This window comes from Puntigrus tetrazona, chromosome 8, assembly GCF_018831695.1.
Source record: "Puntigrus tetrazona isolate hp1 chromosome 8, ASM1883169v1, whole genome shotgun sequence".
NCBI lineage: Eukaryota > Metazoa > Chordata > Actinopteri > Cypriniformes > Cyprinidae > Puntigrus > Puntigrus tetrazona.
This window is the reverse complement of record NC_056706.1, coordinates 6091612-6105661: the sequence shown is the minus strand read 5'-3', so window position 1 is coordinate 6105661 and position 14050 is coordinate 6091612. Positions and strand designations below refer to the sequence as shown.

General features: G+C 36.2%; 1 protein-coding gene across 1 annotated transcript; it reads left to right on the top strand.

Annotated features, from left to right (window-relative positions):
• Nucleotides 1-385: 385 nt before the first annotated feature.
• Nucleotides 386-11611, top strand: traf1 (TNF receptor-associated factor 1). Its single transcript, XM_043247999.1, has 10 exons — nt 386-1244; nt 1573-1654; nt 1890-1988; nt 3407-3568; nt 4364-4423; nt 4517-4585; nt 4953-5375; nt 7318-7495; nt 9708-9856; nt 11216-11611. Exons 1-10 carry the CDS (start codon nt 1030-1032, stop codon nt 11432-11434), a joined length of 1656 nt encoding a protein of 551 aa, XP_043103934.1. The 5' UTR covers nt 386-1029; the 3' UTR covers nt 11435-11611.
• Nucleotides 11612-14050: the final 2439 nt, after the last annotated feature.

Sequence of the window (14050 nt, the reverse complement as noted above, 5' to 3'; positions counted from 1 at the left end):
AAAGAACAAATGACACAGCAGAGTGTCTTACTTCACCAGATCACCAGAAGCACCACCTTTTGGTCAAAATCTCATTAAATGGAAAATGTCACTGGTTTCCACAAACTAATTATTGATTAGTATAAAACGCTACTACACAAGGATCGATGTATACTTACTGTATGCTATTATCATTATATCAATAATAACAGCCTAAATTATTATTACGTATATACAGTACTTTAAATAAGGCACTGTATGACATTCAAAACCGGAAGTGGGATGACGAGTATACAAAAACCTCATCGACTGTCATTTTTAAATAATTGCATAATACTTTTTTTTTTTTACTTCCTCTCTTCATGGTTACATAATGTACGCCACTTTCACGATTAAGAGACTGGTGACTGGTGAAATATAATAACAACCGTGAAACGTGTCCACCACACTGGAACCGCAGGTAGTTTTTTTGAACCGGGATATTCCGCGTTGACGGATATGACGGGACAAATTCACAGAAAGAGAGCGAGAGATACAGAGAGAGGGCGCGCGCTCAACACCTAGTGACGTTTGGACGTAGTCGGCGCTATCCTAAATGGCAGTAATGCAGAAAAGTTTCAGTAAAAAAAAAAAAAAAAAAAAAAGCCCCTGGAGGTCGTTTCTGTTTGTGTGCGAGAATAACGCCCGTTGTACGCAAGCGCTCTGTAGCAGCTAGTGCGCTGCTTACTAGACAGTAGTGTACTTCTGCTTTGTTTTAGTGCGCTCACTAGTGTTTCAGACGTAGCCAGAGTGAAACGTGTTTGTATCACAATAACCTTTAACAATAACCTTATTATTGTGTACACTCCCCCTAATTATTATTAGCAAAATCCGTAACATTGTGCCTGATAAGTAGGCGGAAAAACAGCTCATAATATTTCCGGGTGTTTGAAGAAGGGGGAAGCCCGTGGTGTTTTTCTACCGTGGGTATATCACGAAAAAGTCAAAAGCATATCAATATGTAATCATAACCTGCTGCTGCTGCTACAGACGCTTCACCAAAATACCCAAATGGCTTCTGGATCGGCCGTTACAGACCCTTCGTTAAACGGGGTTTCGTCCACACCGGGTGAGAACGAGTACCCGTCGGGTTTCCCTCAGAGCATCTGCGATGAAGTCCCGAAGGAGAAGTACTTGTGCAGCAACTGTAATAACGTGTTGAATAAGGCGCGTCAAACGGTGTGCGGTCACCGCTACTGCCTCGCGTGCGTCAACTGGCTGGTCAGGTAAGAGAAAGAAGAGCGTTCAAGTAGAACAGACAACACACAGGACGTGCCTGGCAAGACAGTATTTTCGGTTGTATGTCATGGTAAAAAAGCGGCTTGTAGTGCGATGCATAGCCTAAATATCCTCAAATATATAAACACCACATCAAATTTTAATTTACAGTTTACAATGTATGTATAGTCTCTCTCCCTCTATAAACGTTGGCTAGCTTATTATGAACTGAGGAAATATAGCTAGGTAAGACATCCAAACTGCCATGTATAACGTTGTTAAAATGTTATATATGAATGCTAATAATTAATGCTTCTATTTCACTATTTCATACAGAAACAACAAGGACCTTGTGTGCACAAAATGTAAAGAAGATCCCAGTGTTGAGAGTGACACTAGCGTACTGACTCTTGAACAGGCAATTAAAACTACATCTATCTATCTATCTATCTATCTATCTATCTATCTATCTATCTATCTATCTATCTATCTATCTATCTGTCTGTCTGTCTGTCTGTCTGTCTATCTCTTCATAAAATATTGATGGCTATGTGTTCATATTCAGACCTGACAAAGTTCGGATTTTGACAGTGGAAGCATTGTGACTCACGTTTGGAAAGTTATCTTAATTTCCCCTCTTGTTTCAACCACAGTTCTTCAACGATGCAGCTATTAATAAGGAAATCTTGGATCTGAAAGTTCACTGTGCCAATCAAGGCTGCCCCTGGAGAAGCACCCTGAAGAACTTCGAGGTACTTTTCTGTAGAAAGTTTATTTACCCTGCCGAAATCGAAATTAAGAGTAGAGAGAGGTTTATTCGACCTCACTGGTGTGGTTACTTGAATGGATCTGTAATGCGCATAACGCTATTTAAGCAGACGAATGACCAAGGCTGCACTGAATTATGTATTTATTTGTAGCATGGGAAATGCTTGTTTTGAACTTCGCAGGACATGATGTAAAGATCACGCATGTGAGTCACTTCCTGAGCCGTCGGATTAAGTCGAGCACTTTCCAATGCAGTTTAGAGCACTGAGCTAGTAAATGTAAGACCAGAGTCCGGGGCTGTTCACGGGCTGCTACACATTCATGTAAAACCTATAAAGCTATTGAGAACACTGTAATGCTCTCGAATGTCATTTACACTTGACTGAGTCAAAATCAATGTGGATTATGAGGCTTGTATCGATCACATTAGCAACCGTGGCTTTTCTGTTATCGCATTGTTAAATCGTAGGAACTCATTAAAAAATAGCTGCATTTCGTGGCAGGCAGTCATACTCGGTTACAACCACAAGATGCTATTTTACGGGAATCCTAACGTGGTAGCTTTGCGGTCATTTCATAACAAGAACCAGCCATTAAAGCATCCTCAGTCTTAGTAACAAACTTATACTTTTGGATTTGACAAGCCTCTTGCACAACTTTTAGAGGTCAGTGTTTTGTTGAGTAAAATGTTCTATGACTCTGACCCTCACGGCTGCCTAATGGAAGTCTTTTATATTTTTGCTTCTTTTTGTACTCGGCAGAGTCTGAAAGCCTTTTGAGAATATCATATTATTCACAAGCTCCGCAATACAATAGAAACATGTACAGTAGGTAGGGCTTTAGATTTTATGTTTTTCAGTTGAAACTATACGATCAAAAGCATTGTATGTTTTAGAGGTTAAGCGTATAGAAATAAAGTAGCATTATGTAACTTGTAGTAATCATTCTTGCTTAGTGGAGTAGTGCACTCAAAAGTATAATAATTTGTCATTACTTACTCACTCTCATGTTGTTCCGGACACAAACGCTGTGATTTTTTGCACTAGAAAAGATGTTTTGAAGAATCTTCACACAGCTTTTTTCACACAGTGACAGTTCATAGTGACCGCCAAGCTCTAAACCTGGCAAAAACACCCTTACTAAAGCATAAAAATAAGACAAACAATGAATCGATGTCAGACCCAAAAGTATTTACTGTTTTTTTTTTCTGGATACATATTTTTTGGATGCTTATTATGAACTGTCCTTGCATGCAAAAGAGCTGCTGACGATTCTTGGATGACAAAAGTCTTTTGTTTTTCTAAGAAAGAATGCATGCAGATTTGGATGTGATATGAGATTAATGCATTCTCATGTTTTATGTGATTTATCCCTTAATGACGCTCAATGACTCATTCAACAGGACCATCAGAGTCAGTGTGAATATGCCCTGATCCCTTGCAACATTGGCTGTGGCTTAATGGTGCAGAGGAAATCGCTGGCTACACATCTGGACAGAGGCTGTCCCAACAACAAGACCACATGTCCCTCTTGTTCAGGTGTCTTGACACCGAGAGAGCTCCAGGTAAGATTAGAAAAGGACTGCATTTTTGCATTGTTTATCTAGTAAAATATCTGAATGAATTTAGATCTTTAAAGCAAGCTACTTTTTTAGAAGCAAAATTATATAAGAAATTAAGAATTAAAATGTATTTTACTTTTTTGTTTTGAACTAACTTTAGGTCAGAGCTGTTCTTCAAGCTTAATAAAAATAAACCTAATTCAGTATATTTCCCATGAACACAAGACTGTCACACATTTTTCTTCTGAGTGGAATTTTTACGTATGTGTTGGAAAATATAGACGTATGTTACATAGATCATGTCTCAAAAACAAACATAAAACAATATATTTGTGCAAATCACATATACATATATGATACATGGGTGATATTGTGCGAATAGGCCCATAGTGCAAGATATTCGGCCTCTTTCGTTGTTGCCAAAGTGGTTTTGGGTCAGCGTGCCCTTGCTTGAAGCCCCATGGCTCGGTTTTAAGCCACAGATGGAGTCTCCAGTGTTTACTGCTGTCCCATATTACTTTCTTTTCCATTTCACCCATCGGGACCTGCACTCCGGGACATGGATTAGAGGAATAAAAAGAAGGGGGAAAAAAGCAGCAATCCAGTGAATTTAAACATCAATCATCAAACGCAACACATTAGTCAAGATATCTTCAAATGCAATGTGTTTCACGCCTCGAATTAAGATAAAAAAAGTCTCAATGAGATGTTTTGGAAAGTTTGTTTCACAAAATAATTCCAGCAAAACTTTCATCGCTGTCGCTAGTGAAAGTGACATTTTCCTAATTTTTTTCACAGAAGCATGTTTGTCCTAATTTAGGCGATAAGAAGACGACGAAGGCGGATAAACGGCAAAAGGTAGAAAAGCTGGTGGATCGCTGAATGTTGTAACCTGAAAGTGAGTGCACAAAAAAAGAACAATTCTAAAATAGGTTTCTGTTTCCTTTGTAGAATAATCACCCAGGCAGCTCAAAAAAGAAGGAGCCATGTATTTTCTCAGAAATTGGTTGTCCTTATAAGGTTGGTATTTTAACAGCTCCTACAGGATCATTTTAAAACTGAAAATATTAAAAGTATTTTAACAGTAACAAATAAAAATATATATATATATATATATATATATATATATATATATATATATATATATTTATAATGTATATATATATATATATATATATATATATATATATATTTTTTTTTTTTTTTTTTTTTTCACAATGTCTGTTGTGAAAAGTACCTACAATTACAATATATATATATATATATATATATATATATATATATATATATATATATATATATATATATATATAAATATTGTTATTGCAGTGGAGAAAGTAGTGTTTTGGGAGATTGATGCAGTTTTGCTGAAACATTTTATTTTCAGGGTAATGCAGACAAAGTAAAAGAACATGAATCCTGCAGCCATGTTGGCCATCTACAGCTTCTCTTGGATGTGACCAGAGCTCTTCAGCGTACATTGAATTCCTCAGCTGAGCGAGGCCACCACGAAAGCCCTGATCTTCTTCAGCCTGGACAGTGTGGTGCTTCCCCCATTTCTCAGTGTGAGGGTGAGATCGAGACAGACGGAGGGGATCCGGGAGTGAGTGATAAGGCCCTCAGTCTCCACGATGATCAGGCTGAGCTTGCTGTAGGCCAGCAACTAGATGCTCTACAGCAGAGAGTGCAGGTTATGGAGAACATCATCTCAGCTTTGAACCGAGAGGTGGAGAAGACGCAGATTAGTGTGGTTGCGCTGGAGAGGGAAAATTACAACAGTCTGCAGCTCATTCAGCATTTGGAAACCAAGGTACGTTTTAAAAATAAATCTGTGACATGACACTAATGGTATGGGAATTTCAACTTTAAATGGATTGTAAACCATAGTTAGTTTTAAAACTCCATTATAAAGATTTGTTTTTACAAGGAAGCAGATTATAAACATCTAGGGAAGTTTTTAGACAGATGATAAAATTACATAGCGGTGGTGCTGCCACACTGGTGCTCACATGCAAATTATCTGCTAATATCCTGTCAATCATGTCCTCCAGTTTGAACACTAGAATTGCAATGCAGATGCGTGCCTTGTCAAGAAGGATTAGTACTTTTATTTTCTGATTCCTTCTTGAATTGCTTTTGAAATAATCTTTGGTGGTGGTCTCAAATAAATAGATTTGTGTGAATATTCTTTCCACATACATCAAATTTATTATGGCTTTTAATTGATGCGTTTGAATGTGAATTAAACTGGACACATTTGGAAATAGAATAACAGGAAGAAATATTTACAGAATTGCACAATTTTTAAGAGCTGTCAAAAGAATAATCACGTCCAAAATAAAAGTTTGTTTACATAATATATGTGTGTGTGTATATGTAATATGTAGATATACAATACAAACACATGAATGTAAATATTCAAGAAAAAAAAAAGGAAAAAAAAAAATATATATATATATATATATATATATATATATATATATATATATATAAAGATATAATATTATGTAAACAAAAACTTAATCACAATTAATTGTTTGACAGCATTAATTTTAAATATAGATTCTGTGTTTGAACATTTTAATAGACATTAGGTCTGTATGAATTCTAAATGTTTTTTTAAATATATTTATGGAAACTGTGATATATATAAACCTTACCGACCCAAAACAAAAGTGTATTTCACAAAACAAACTATCTAAATAATTGACAATATGTAATACAGCACCACAAATATGAATACATCCATCACATTGTCTCTAATACTCAAATATTACATTGATACTGAAATATAGCACATGCTTTATTTATTCAATAAAATGAATATAAATTAAATGCAAATTGTGCTTTCCGAACATGAATTTCACATAATGCTTTTTGAAATGTGTGCATGATACGTTTATGATTGTTTCAAACGGAAGATGACCTGTCTTATTAAAAGCTACACTTGCAGTAGATCTATGAATTTCACTTTATTTTAATCTAAATTCAAAATCTAATTACAATTGCGCATCCTGCTGCCTAATTTCAAATATCAGGGATTTAGTGCTGTTCTGAATGGTGCACAACCCTCTTATCACATTATTTCCATCCTGAATTACTAAAATCAAAGCACTTGCTTTTCACTGTGTGTAAATAGCAAGAACAGATTTCATTACTTTGATGTGTCCTTGCAGTTAACTAGGCATTGATCTCATGCTGCGAATCTGCAATATGGTTGGAGCTAATGAATGTGTTTGTGTTACAAAAGAGCTGAAATGCTATATAGGAATCTCTGGAAAACATTTGTTTCCTGTGATGTGTTTTTTATTTGTAGCCGCTGGGTTGCATAATTCATGTTTTAAATAAGGACTCACATAAAACCAACAAAGGTATTCTTTTGGGGAGGTCTAAAATTATAATTTATTTGTCCCTGTGCTCATTTTAACACCGGGAGGTGATAACAAATGATTACGAGATGACACTCCTGAAAATGCTGAAAATGAAGAGATAAGTTGAAGTAAGGATGAGAAGGGAACGAGTGGTAGAAAATAGATTTGTGTTACAATTCTCCAAGTGCGGTTGAGAGAAAAAAAAGGATGTGTCTAATAGGATGTCACCATCTTGTTCTTTTTGTGTAGTCTCACATGAGGCTGCCGACCTTAACCAGCTCTGAAGGTCCATTATGATACATTAATATTGCGCTTTCGCAGTGAGCCAATCTGTACCTTTGGGTGATTCATCCATGATAATGGTTTTCCATCACATTCTAGGTAGCAGAACAGCAGCAGAAACTGGTCAGGAAAGACATTCACATCACTTCATTGCAGCAGAGCATCAGCGCCCAGCAGGATATCTCCTATGATGGCACCTTCCTCTGGCGGTTGTGTGATGTCAACCAGAGACTGAGAGAGGCTGCCAACGGCCAAAAGATCAGTCAGTACTCGCCAGGTACCAAAGCACATATCTCTCCAATACTGCTCTGAAAGGGAGAGTTCTCTAAAAATAAACATTCTGTCATTTACTCTCATTTACTCTGTTATCATTTATCCTCATGCCGTTCTAGACCTGTGTGGCTGACTTTCTTCTTGAACTCTGTTAACTAGACTTTCTTCTTTCTACAACTTGAATCTGGGAAGAAGAAAGCCTGTCATAAATGTCTAGAGTGGCATGAGGGTAAATGACAGAGTAAAATCTGTCTCCCGTTGTCTTTGTGTGTTACAAATGAAAACTGAAAGAATTTCAAATCACATGAACCAATATTTTATTCACAATAGAACATATATGATAAATTGTACAGTTTCTAGAAGTATTCCTAGGCCCATTTAGTAATGTCAATGATCAGTGTCATTTGAGGACCCGAAGACCACAGGTATTCAAGAAATGTCTTCGACATTGTCTCTTTCTCTGAATGTTTTGATGATGTTACAGACTTATTCACAGATTGGAGAAGCCAATCTTTACTTCTGAGAGACTCCTCCTCTCCAAGACATCCCTTTTATAATTAATCATGTTACAGAACTGATGTCAATTAATTTAATTAGTTGATAGATGTTCTCCCAGCTGAATCGTTTCAAAATTTCTTGCTTTTTCAGCCCTTTGTTGCCCCCGTGCCAACTTTTTTGAGAGCTAGTAGCAGGCATCGAATTTGAAATGATCTCATTTAGCAGATAAAAATGTCTAATTTCTCTGTTTAAACATTTATGCTCTATTGAGAATATAATACCAGCTCGTGTGATTTGAATGTCGTTTTGTTTTAATTTAATTTTAAAAAAACGAATAAAATAAAAACCTCCCAACATTACCAGAATTCAAGTTGTAGATGAAATCCTATACATTCTATACATTAGATTTCTAGATTATCCATCCGTCCATCCATCTGTCTGTCCATCCGTCCATCCATCCATCCATCCATCCATCCATCCATCCATCTGCATCCATCCATCCGTCCATCCATCTGTCTGTCCATTCGTCCATCCATCCATCCATCCATCCATCCATCCATCCATCCATCCATCTGTCCATCCATCCATCCATCCATCTGTCTGTCCATTCGTCCATCCATCCATCCATCCATCCGTCCATCCATCTGTCTGTCCATCCGTCCATCCATCTGTCTGTCCATTCGTCCATCCATCCATCCATCCATCCGTCCATCCATCTGTCTGTCCATCCGTCCATCCATCCATCCATCCATCCATCCATCCATCCATCCATCCATCCATCCGTCTTATATTGGCAATAAAACTCATTCTTTGGTGATTCACTCAACACTCTGAATGGATTCAGTGAGTGATTGAAAATCTTCTAGAGTGGTTCATTAAAAGATCTGGCTCATAAGAATCATTTGTTTGTAAAATGAACTGCACTGATTGCGCTGTGTGTTGTGGATCAATAAAGAGAGCTGGTTTGAAGGAATAATTTGTCCTGCAGGGCTACAGTAGTTGTGCTTCTTGTCAGGCTGTTGTTTTACCTGTAACCAAAATAAATGTTGACTAAAGGCTGCCGATATGATCTGTGCATCATATTTGAAATCAATGGTTTGTGTGGGGAATAGGCCTATATCCACCTTCTTGGTCCCCTGGGCCTTATTTTTCTAAGCATGTTCCATTTGCAGTTTCAGTTGACGTAATCAATGTATTATTGACAATGACTTCTCACTTTTGTGCCGAAGCAAAACAGTTTTGCCAGCACTGAATAGTTTATTGCATTGAACTGGACTCATCAGGAGAGCTGTGGTGAATGAATGTTAGTTGTTATCGTATATTGAAGTAGAATCGATGCTCATTCATAAGACCAGTGCTAAAAATTGAGTCGGTACCGGCGAAAGGGAAAGCGAAAAAAGCAAATGTGAAGCAGTTATAAAAGCTGAAATGGGGTTGTTTGCCCAGTAGTCATGTGTCTGTGTAGACAGCAAGACCGAGAAAGAGAACGACTGAAAGAGAACAACTGAAGGTAATTTCATTGACTTGTTTTCTTTCACGTCATTACAGAACAGGATATCAGAATAACCGTTCTTCCAATACAACAGTCAGAAAAAGGAAGCCACGCATTTGATTTTCTAGATGAAAGGAGCTCTCCGGTTATCGGCTGCTATTTTTAAGCGTTTTAACTAAAGCCCATCACGCTTCACATAAAAATGACAACGCGTTGTGTTTTTCAGCTTTCTACACCGCCAGGTATGGATTTAAAGTGTGCATGCGACTCTACTTGAACGGAGATGGGGCAGGAAAGGGAACGCACATCTCTCTTTTCTTTGTTATAATGAAAGGAGAATACGACCCCATTCTTTCATGGCCATTCAGACACAAGGTAAAACATTATAATCAAGCTGTCAATCAGTGAACCAATCAATCATTTGATGCTCGTCTGTGTTGTCTTTTAGCTAATGATGCTTATGCTGAGAATTCATACATTAAAGGAGTCATATCACGAGCAATCGAATTATCCTTGATCTTTCGGAATCCAAAAAGCTTTGATGTATTATGAAATCATACGGCGGATATGTTGAATTCACATGTAAATGGTGAACTCAAAATGTTCTTCCCAGTCCAGCAAGGCAATTTGTTCAAATTATATGAATTTGAATTCAGGGTTGAGAAAAATGAATCCAAATTGATCAAAATATCTGGAAATTTTATTTTATTTTTGAACACAAATACCTAAATAACTTCATCGAGAATTAATTTTTTAACTATAACTAAACTATTAAGCCTTTTAAATTGAAATACAGCTCAAATAAAATATATAAATATCTAAAATTAATAAATAGATAAAATATAAATGGAACAATTGCAACTTAAAAACTAATTTTTCAATATATGCAATTGATACAAATTTGAAATGACTTTAAGTGAAATAAAAATAAAATGTATTAAATTACTAAATAAAAATAAATTAGATATTTTAAAAATCTAGCAAAGAAATACAGAACAAAAACTAATTTATAATATTAGTATTAATGTAAATGATACTAAAATATTATTATTAGTAAAATATTATTACTATATATAACACTGTCCCTAAGGTCTAATTAATTAAAATGCTGTTCACATGTGAAACTGTCCTGCTTCTGTCTTGCCGTGATTATCATTGTGAAATGGCCATCATTATGTTCTCCTCAAGAGGGACGAACACGTGAAGAGAGCACTCAGAAGTGAGCACTAAAGGGCTTTACCATCTCATGTGTGCGTGTTTAGTACACCTAATATAAGGACATACGTCACAAAAGCAGAAAAAAACCTGTTATATAGTTGCGGATACATTTTGAGCCAAAAGTTACACGCATTTCCGTCTGATTCAGATTCAGCGATTTCAGTGGCACATTTTACTGTAGATTGCTTTATAATTCTGCTATTAAAGACAGATAAAAACACTTAAAACTCACATTAAAGAAAGCATTAATATAGAATTGTTAAAGACACGCAGCAAAAAGCAGGTCATTAAAGTGCTAGGGAGAATGTAAAATGGTCTTCAAAAACTAAATTACAGCTATTTATGGTGCAAAAAAAAATCTTAAGTGCACCTCAGGACTAGGAATTACATAATAAATTTATGATATGACCCTTTAATAGTGGCTTCTGTTGTAACCAACCAGCTTTGGTTCCTCAATCATGTGCCATCAGCATTTTCCGAGACCTTCCACTGACATCTCCTGCACGTGCCTGGCAGGTCACGTTCTTTCTCATAGATCAGAACCAGAGGGAGCACGTCATAGACGCTTTCCGTCCCGACCTCTCCTCTGCATCTTTCCACCGGCCCGTCACCGAGATGAATGTGGCCAGTGGGTGCCCCCTGTTCTTCCCTCTGGGGAAATTGAGGTCGTCTAAGCACGCCTACTGCAAGGATGACACCATCTATATCAAGTGCGTGGTGGACACCTCCTCCTGAAGCATGAAGGCCTGGCTGTTAAGGAGGGTAACGATTCTGGATACGGGCGAAATGAACACGGAGTGCAGAGAAACCAACCTCAGAAATATTTATGAACTGAAAAGTTGAAGATTTTTGTCTTTTTTTGTTTTGTTTTGTTTCTTTGGGTACATGAATAAAAGAATGTTTTTAGATTGACACCTGCCTCTTAATGTTTTAAACATCGATTCTTTGTGTTATTTTAGATGTATTGTTTTATTTATTATGGAATGAAATGTTCTGGATTTTCAACAGAATTCTGACAGTTTTCATATTTTATATGTAATAAGTCAAATGTGTTTGCTACCTTGTTTTTTTGATTAGTATGCCTCAACATTGCAGACGAATTATGATGTTTTGAAATATTTGGGGTGGTTCATATCTTTAAAGTTTAGAAAAATCAATATTATTTGCATTTATGATTTTATACTCACTCACCCTCAGGCCATCCAAGATGCCATCCAAAATTTTTTTGTTTGTTTTTTTTTTTTTAATCAGAAATTTAGCATTGCATCATTTGCTCAGTAATGGATCTTCTGCAGTAAATAAAAAAAAAAAAAAAAGTGCCGTCAAAATGAGGGTCCAAACAGCTGATAAATACATCACACTATCCAAATGCAATCCACCCCCTTCCTGTCCAAAAATGAATGCCTTGTGGGAAAAAAAGCTGCATATTTATAAGAAAGAAATTAATCAAGACTTATAAAGGCGTCTATGCTTTCTCCAGTGGCAAAGTTAAAAGAAATACGCAAAGATCGACCACCGGTTACAGTCCAAAACAGTTTTAAACAAAAATGTTGGTGGATTTTAATGTTTGAAGGACAAAGAGAATTGACTTTATAACTGCAGGAAGTGTTATTATGCACTATTTCGGCCAGAAAGTGAAAATACATTGATGGATTTGTTTCTTCTATACATTATTTCTAATTCATGTCATTTAATTTATTTCGTGCATTAAAAAGTCGAACTTTTGTAACACAGCTCACTATCAAATATAGTCCCAGATTAGCATATGAAAAGGTCAAGTGGGCTCATGAATTTTTATTTTGCATATTTTTAAATATGTATCTCCACTATAAAGATTCAGATTTTTTTTCCCAGCAAACCAGACGCTTACCGCAATTTTTGCATGTTTTGCATTATTTTCTTTTATATAAACAACGGAAATTTCGTTGAGGTAACACGCGCATGTAGTATCTGCTGTGCAAAGTCAGCTCATTTTAATTTAATGTATTCATAAGAAGCATAACATTCAGCGATATTTTTTCTCTCTTGCATTTTGCAACACGTTACCTTCATGTTAACGCTTACAGGAATGTGTGCAAGAACATCAACCCAGTTCTTCTGGCAGTTTTTGGAGAAAACTTCCAGCTACTTTTCCCCCCATACTTTTATTTTTAGTCATCCCCTCCTGTCTTCCTGGTTTCTCAAAGTTTAAAGGGTCACTTTGTACAGAGTGTACAAATCAACGCCACATCGAATAACTAATACACTTAGTCATAGCCCCCAGTGTGAGAGGTTAGTTTTGTTCTGCAACATAAAAATTTTCATTTAGTCAGCTCGCCGTGACCTTGTGATGTCTGCCTGAATCGCAATTTCCAAATTTCACAGAAATCTAAGAATATTACTGTGACGCCAGCAAGTATGACCCGTTATGTGTTAAAAATGTAACAGCGTTGTGACAGTTGCACAGCCAGCAAACCTTCAGTGAAGCCGAAACATATATGCTGACAACTCACTCTCTGTCACATCTCTCACATTCACTCATCTCAACCATTACACTTTTTTATAATAACTTTCAGAGCATTAACAAACATTATATCATGCTCAAGGTATCAGTAATGAGAGTAGATTGAAACAGTATTACAGTCTCTATCTATCTATCTATCTATCTATCTATCTATCTATCTATCTATCTATCTATCTATCTATCTATCTATCTATCTATTGATCTATCTATCTATCTATCTATTTATTGATCTATCTATCTATCTATTGATCTATCTATCTATGTCTGTCTGTCTGTCTATCTATCTATGTCTGTCTGTCTATCTATCTATCTGTCTGTCTATCTATCTATCTGTCTGTCTATCTATCTATGTCTATCTATCTATCTATCTATGTCTATCTATCTATCTATCTATCTATGTCTGTCTTGTCTATCTATCTATCTATTTATCTATCTATCTATCTATCTATCTATCTATGTCTATCTATCTATCTATCTATGTCTGTCTGTCTATCTATCTTTATAACAAACTATATAACAATGTAATTTTAATATCTATTGTATATATATAATTGCAACATCTATCATCTATCTACTTTGGAGTTCTACAGTAGGCTATATATCAAAGTATAATCTACTAGCTAGTAAAGTCTAATAACTTTATTGGGTCATTTCTATCTATATGGCTAGATCTGGTTTATATCGTCAGTTTTCGTATTCAACAGCAGAGTTTAATGTCTGACTTGAAGTCTTTCCCCCTCTGTCATGTTGTAGGCTACTATCAAAGCGTTTAATGTCTTGTCATTGGAGCAGCGCTTCTGTAGCCCCTCCTCGAGCCTCTGCTGTACTTCCTGTACGCGGATGATGAT

Coding starts and splice junctions, on each gene's coding strand:
- traf1 (XM_043247999.1), top strand. CDS start 1,030: ATGGCTTCTGGATCGGCCGTTACAGACCCTTCGTTAAACGGGGTTTCG. Junction 1,655..1,889: donor GCGTACTGACTCTTGAACAG/GCAATTAAAACT, acceptor TTTCAACCACAG/TTCTTCAACGATGCAGCTAT. Junction 3,569..4,363: donor TGACACCGAGAGAGCTCCAG/GTAAGATTAGAA, acceptor TTTTTTTCACAG/AAGCATGTTTGTCCTAATTT.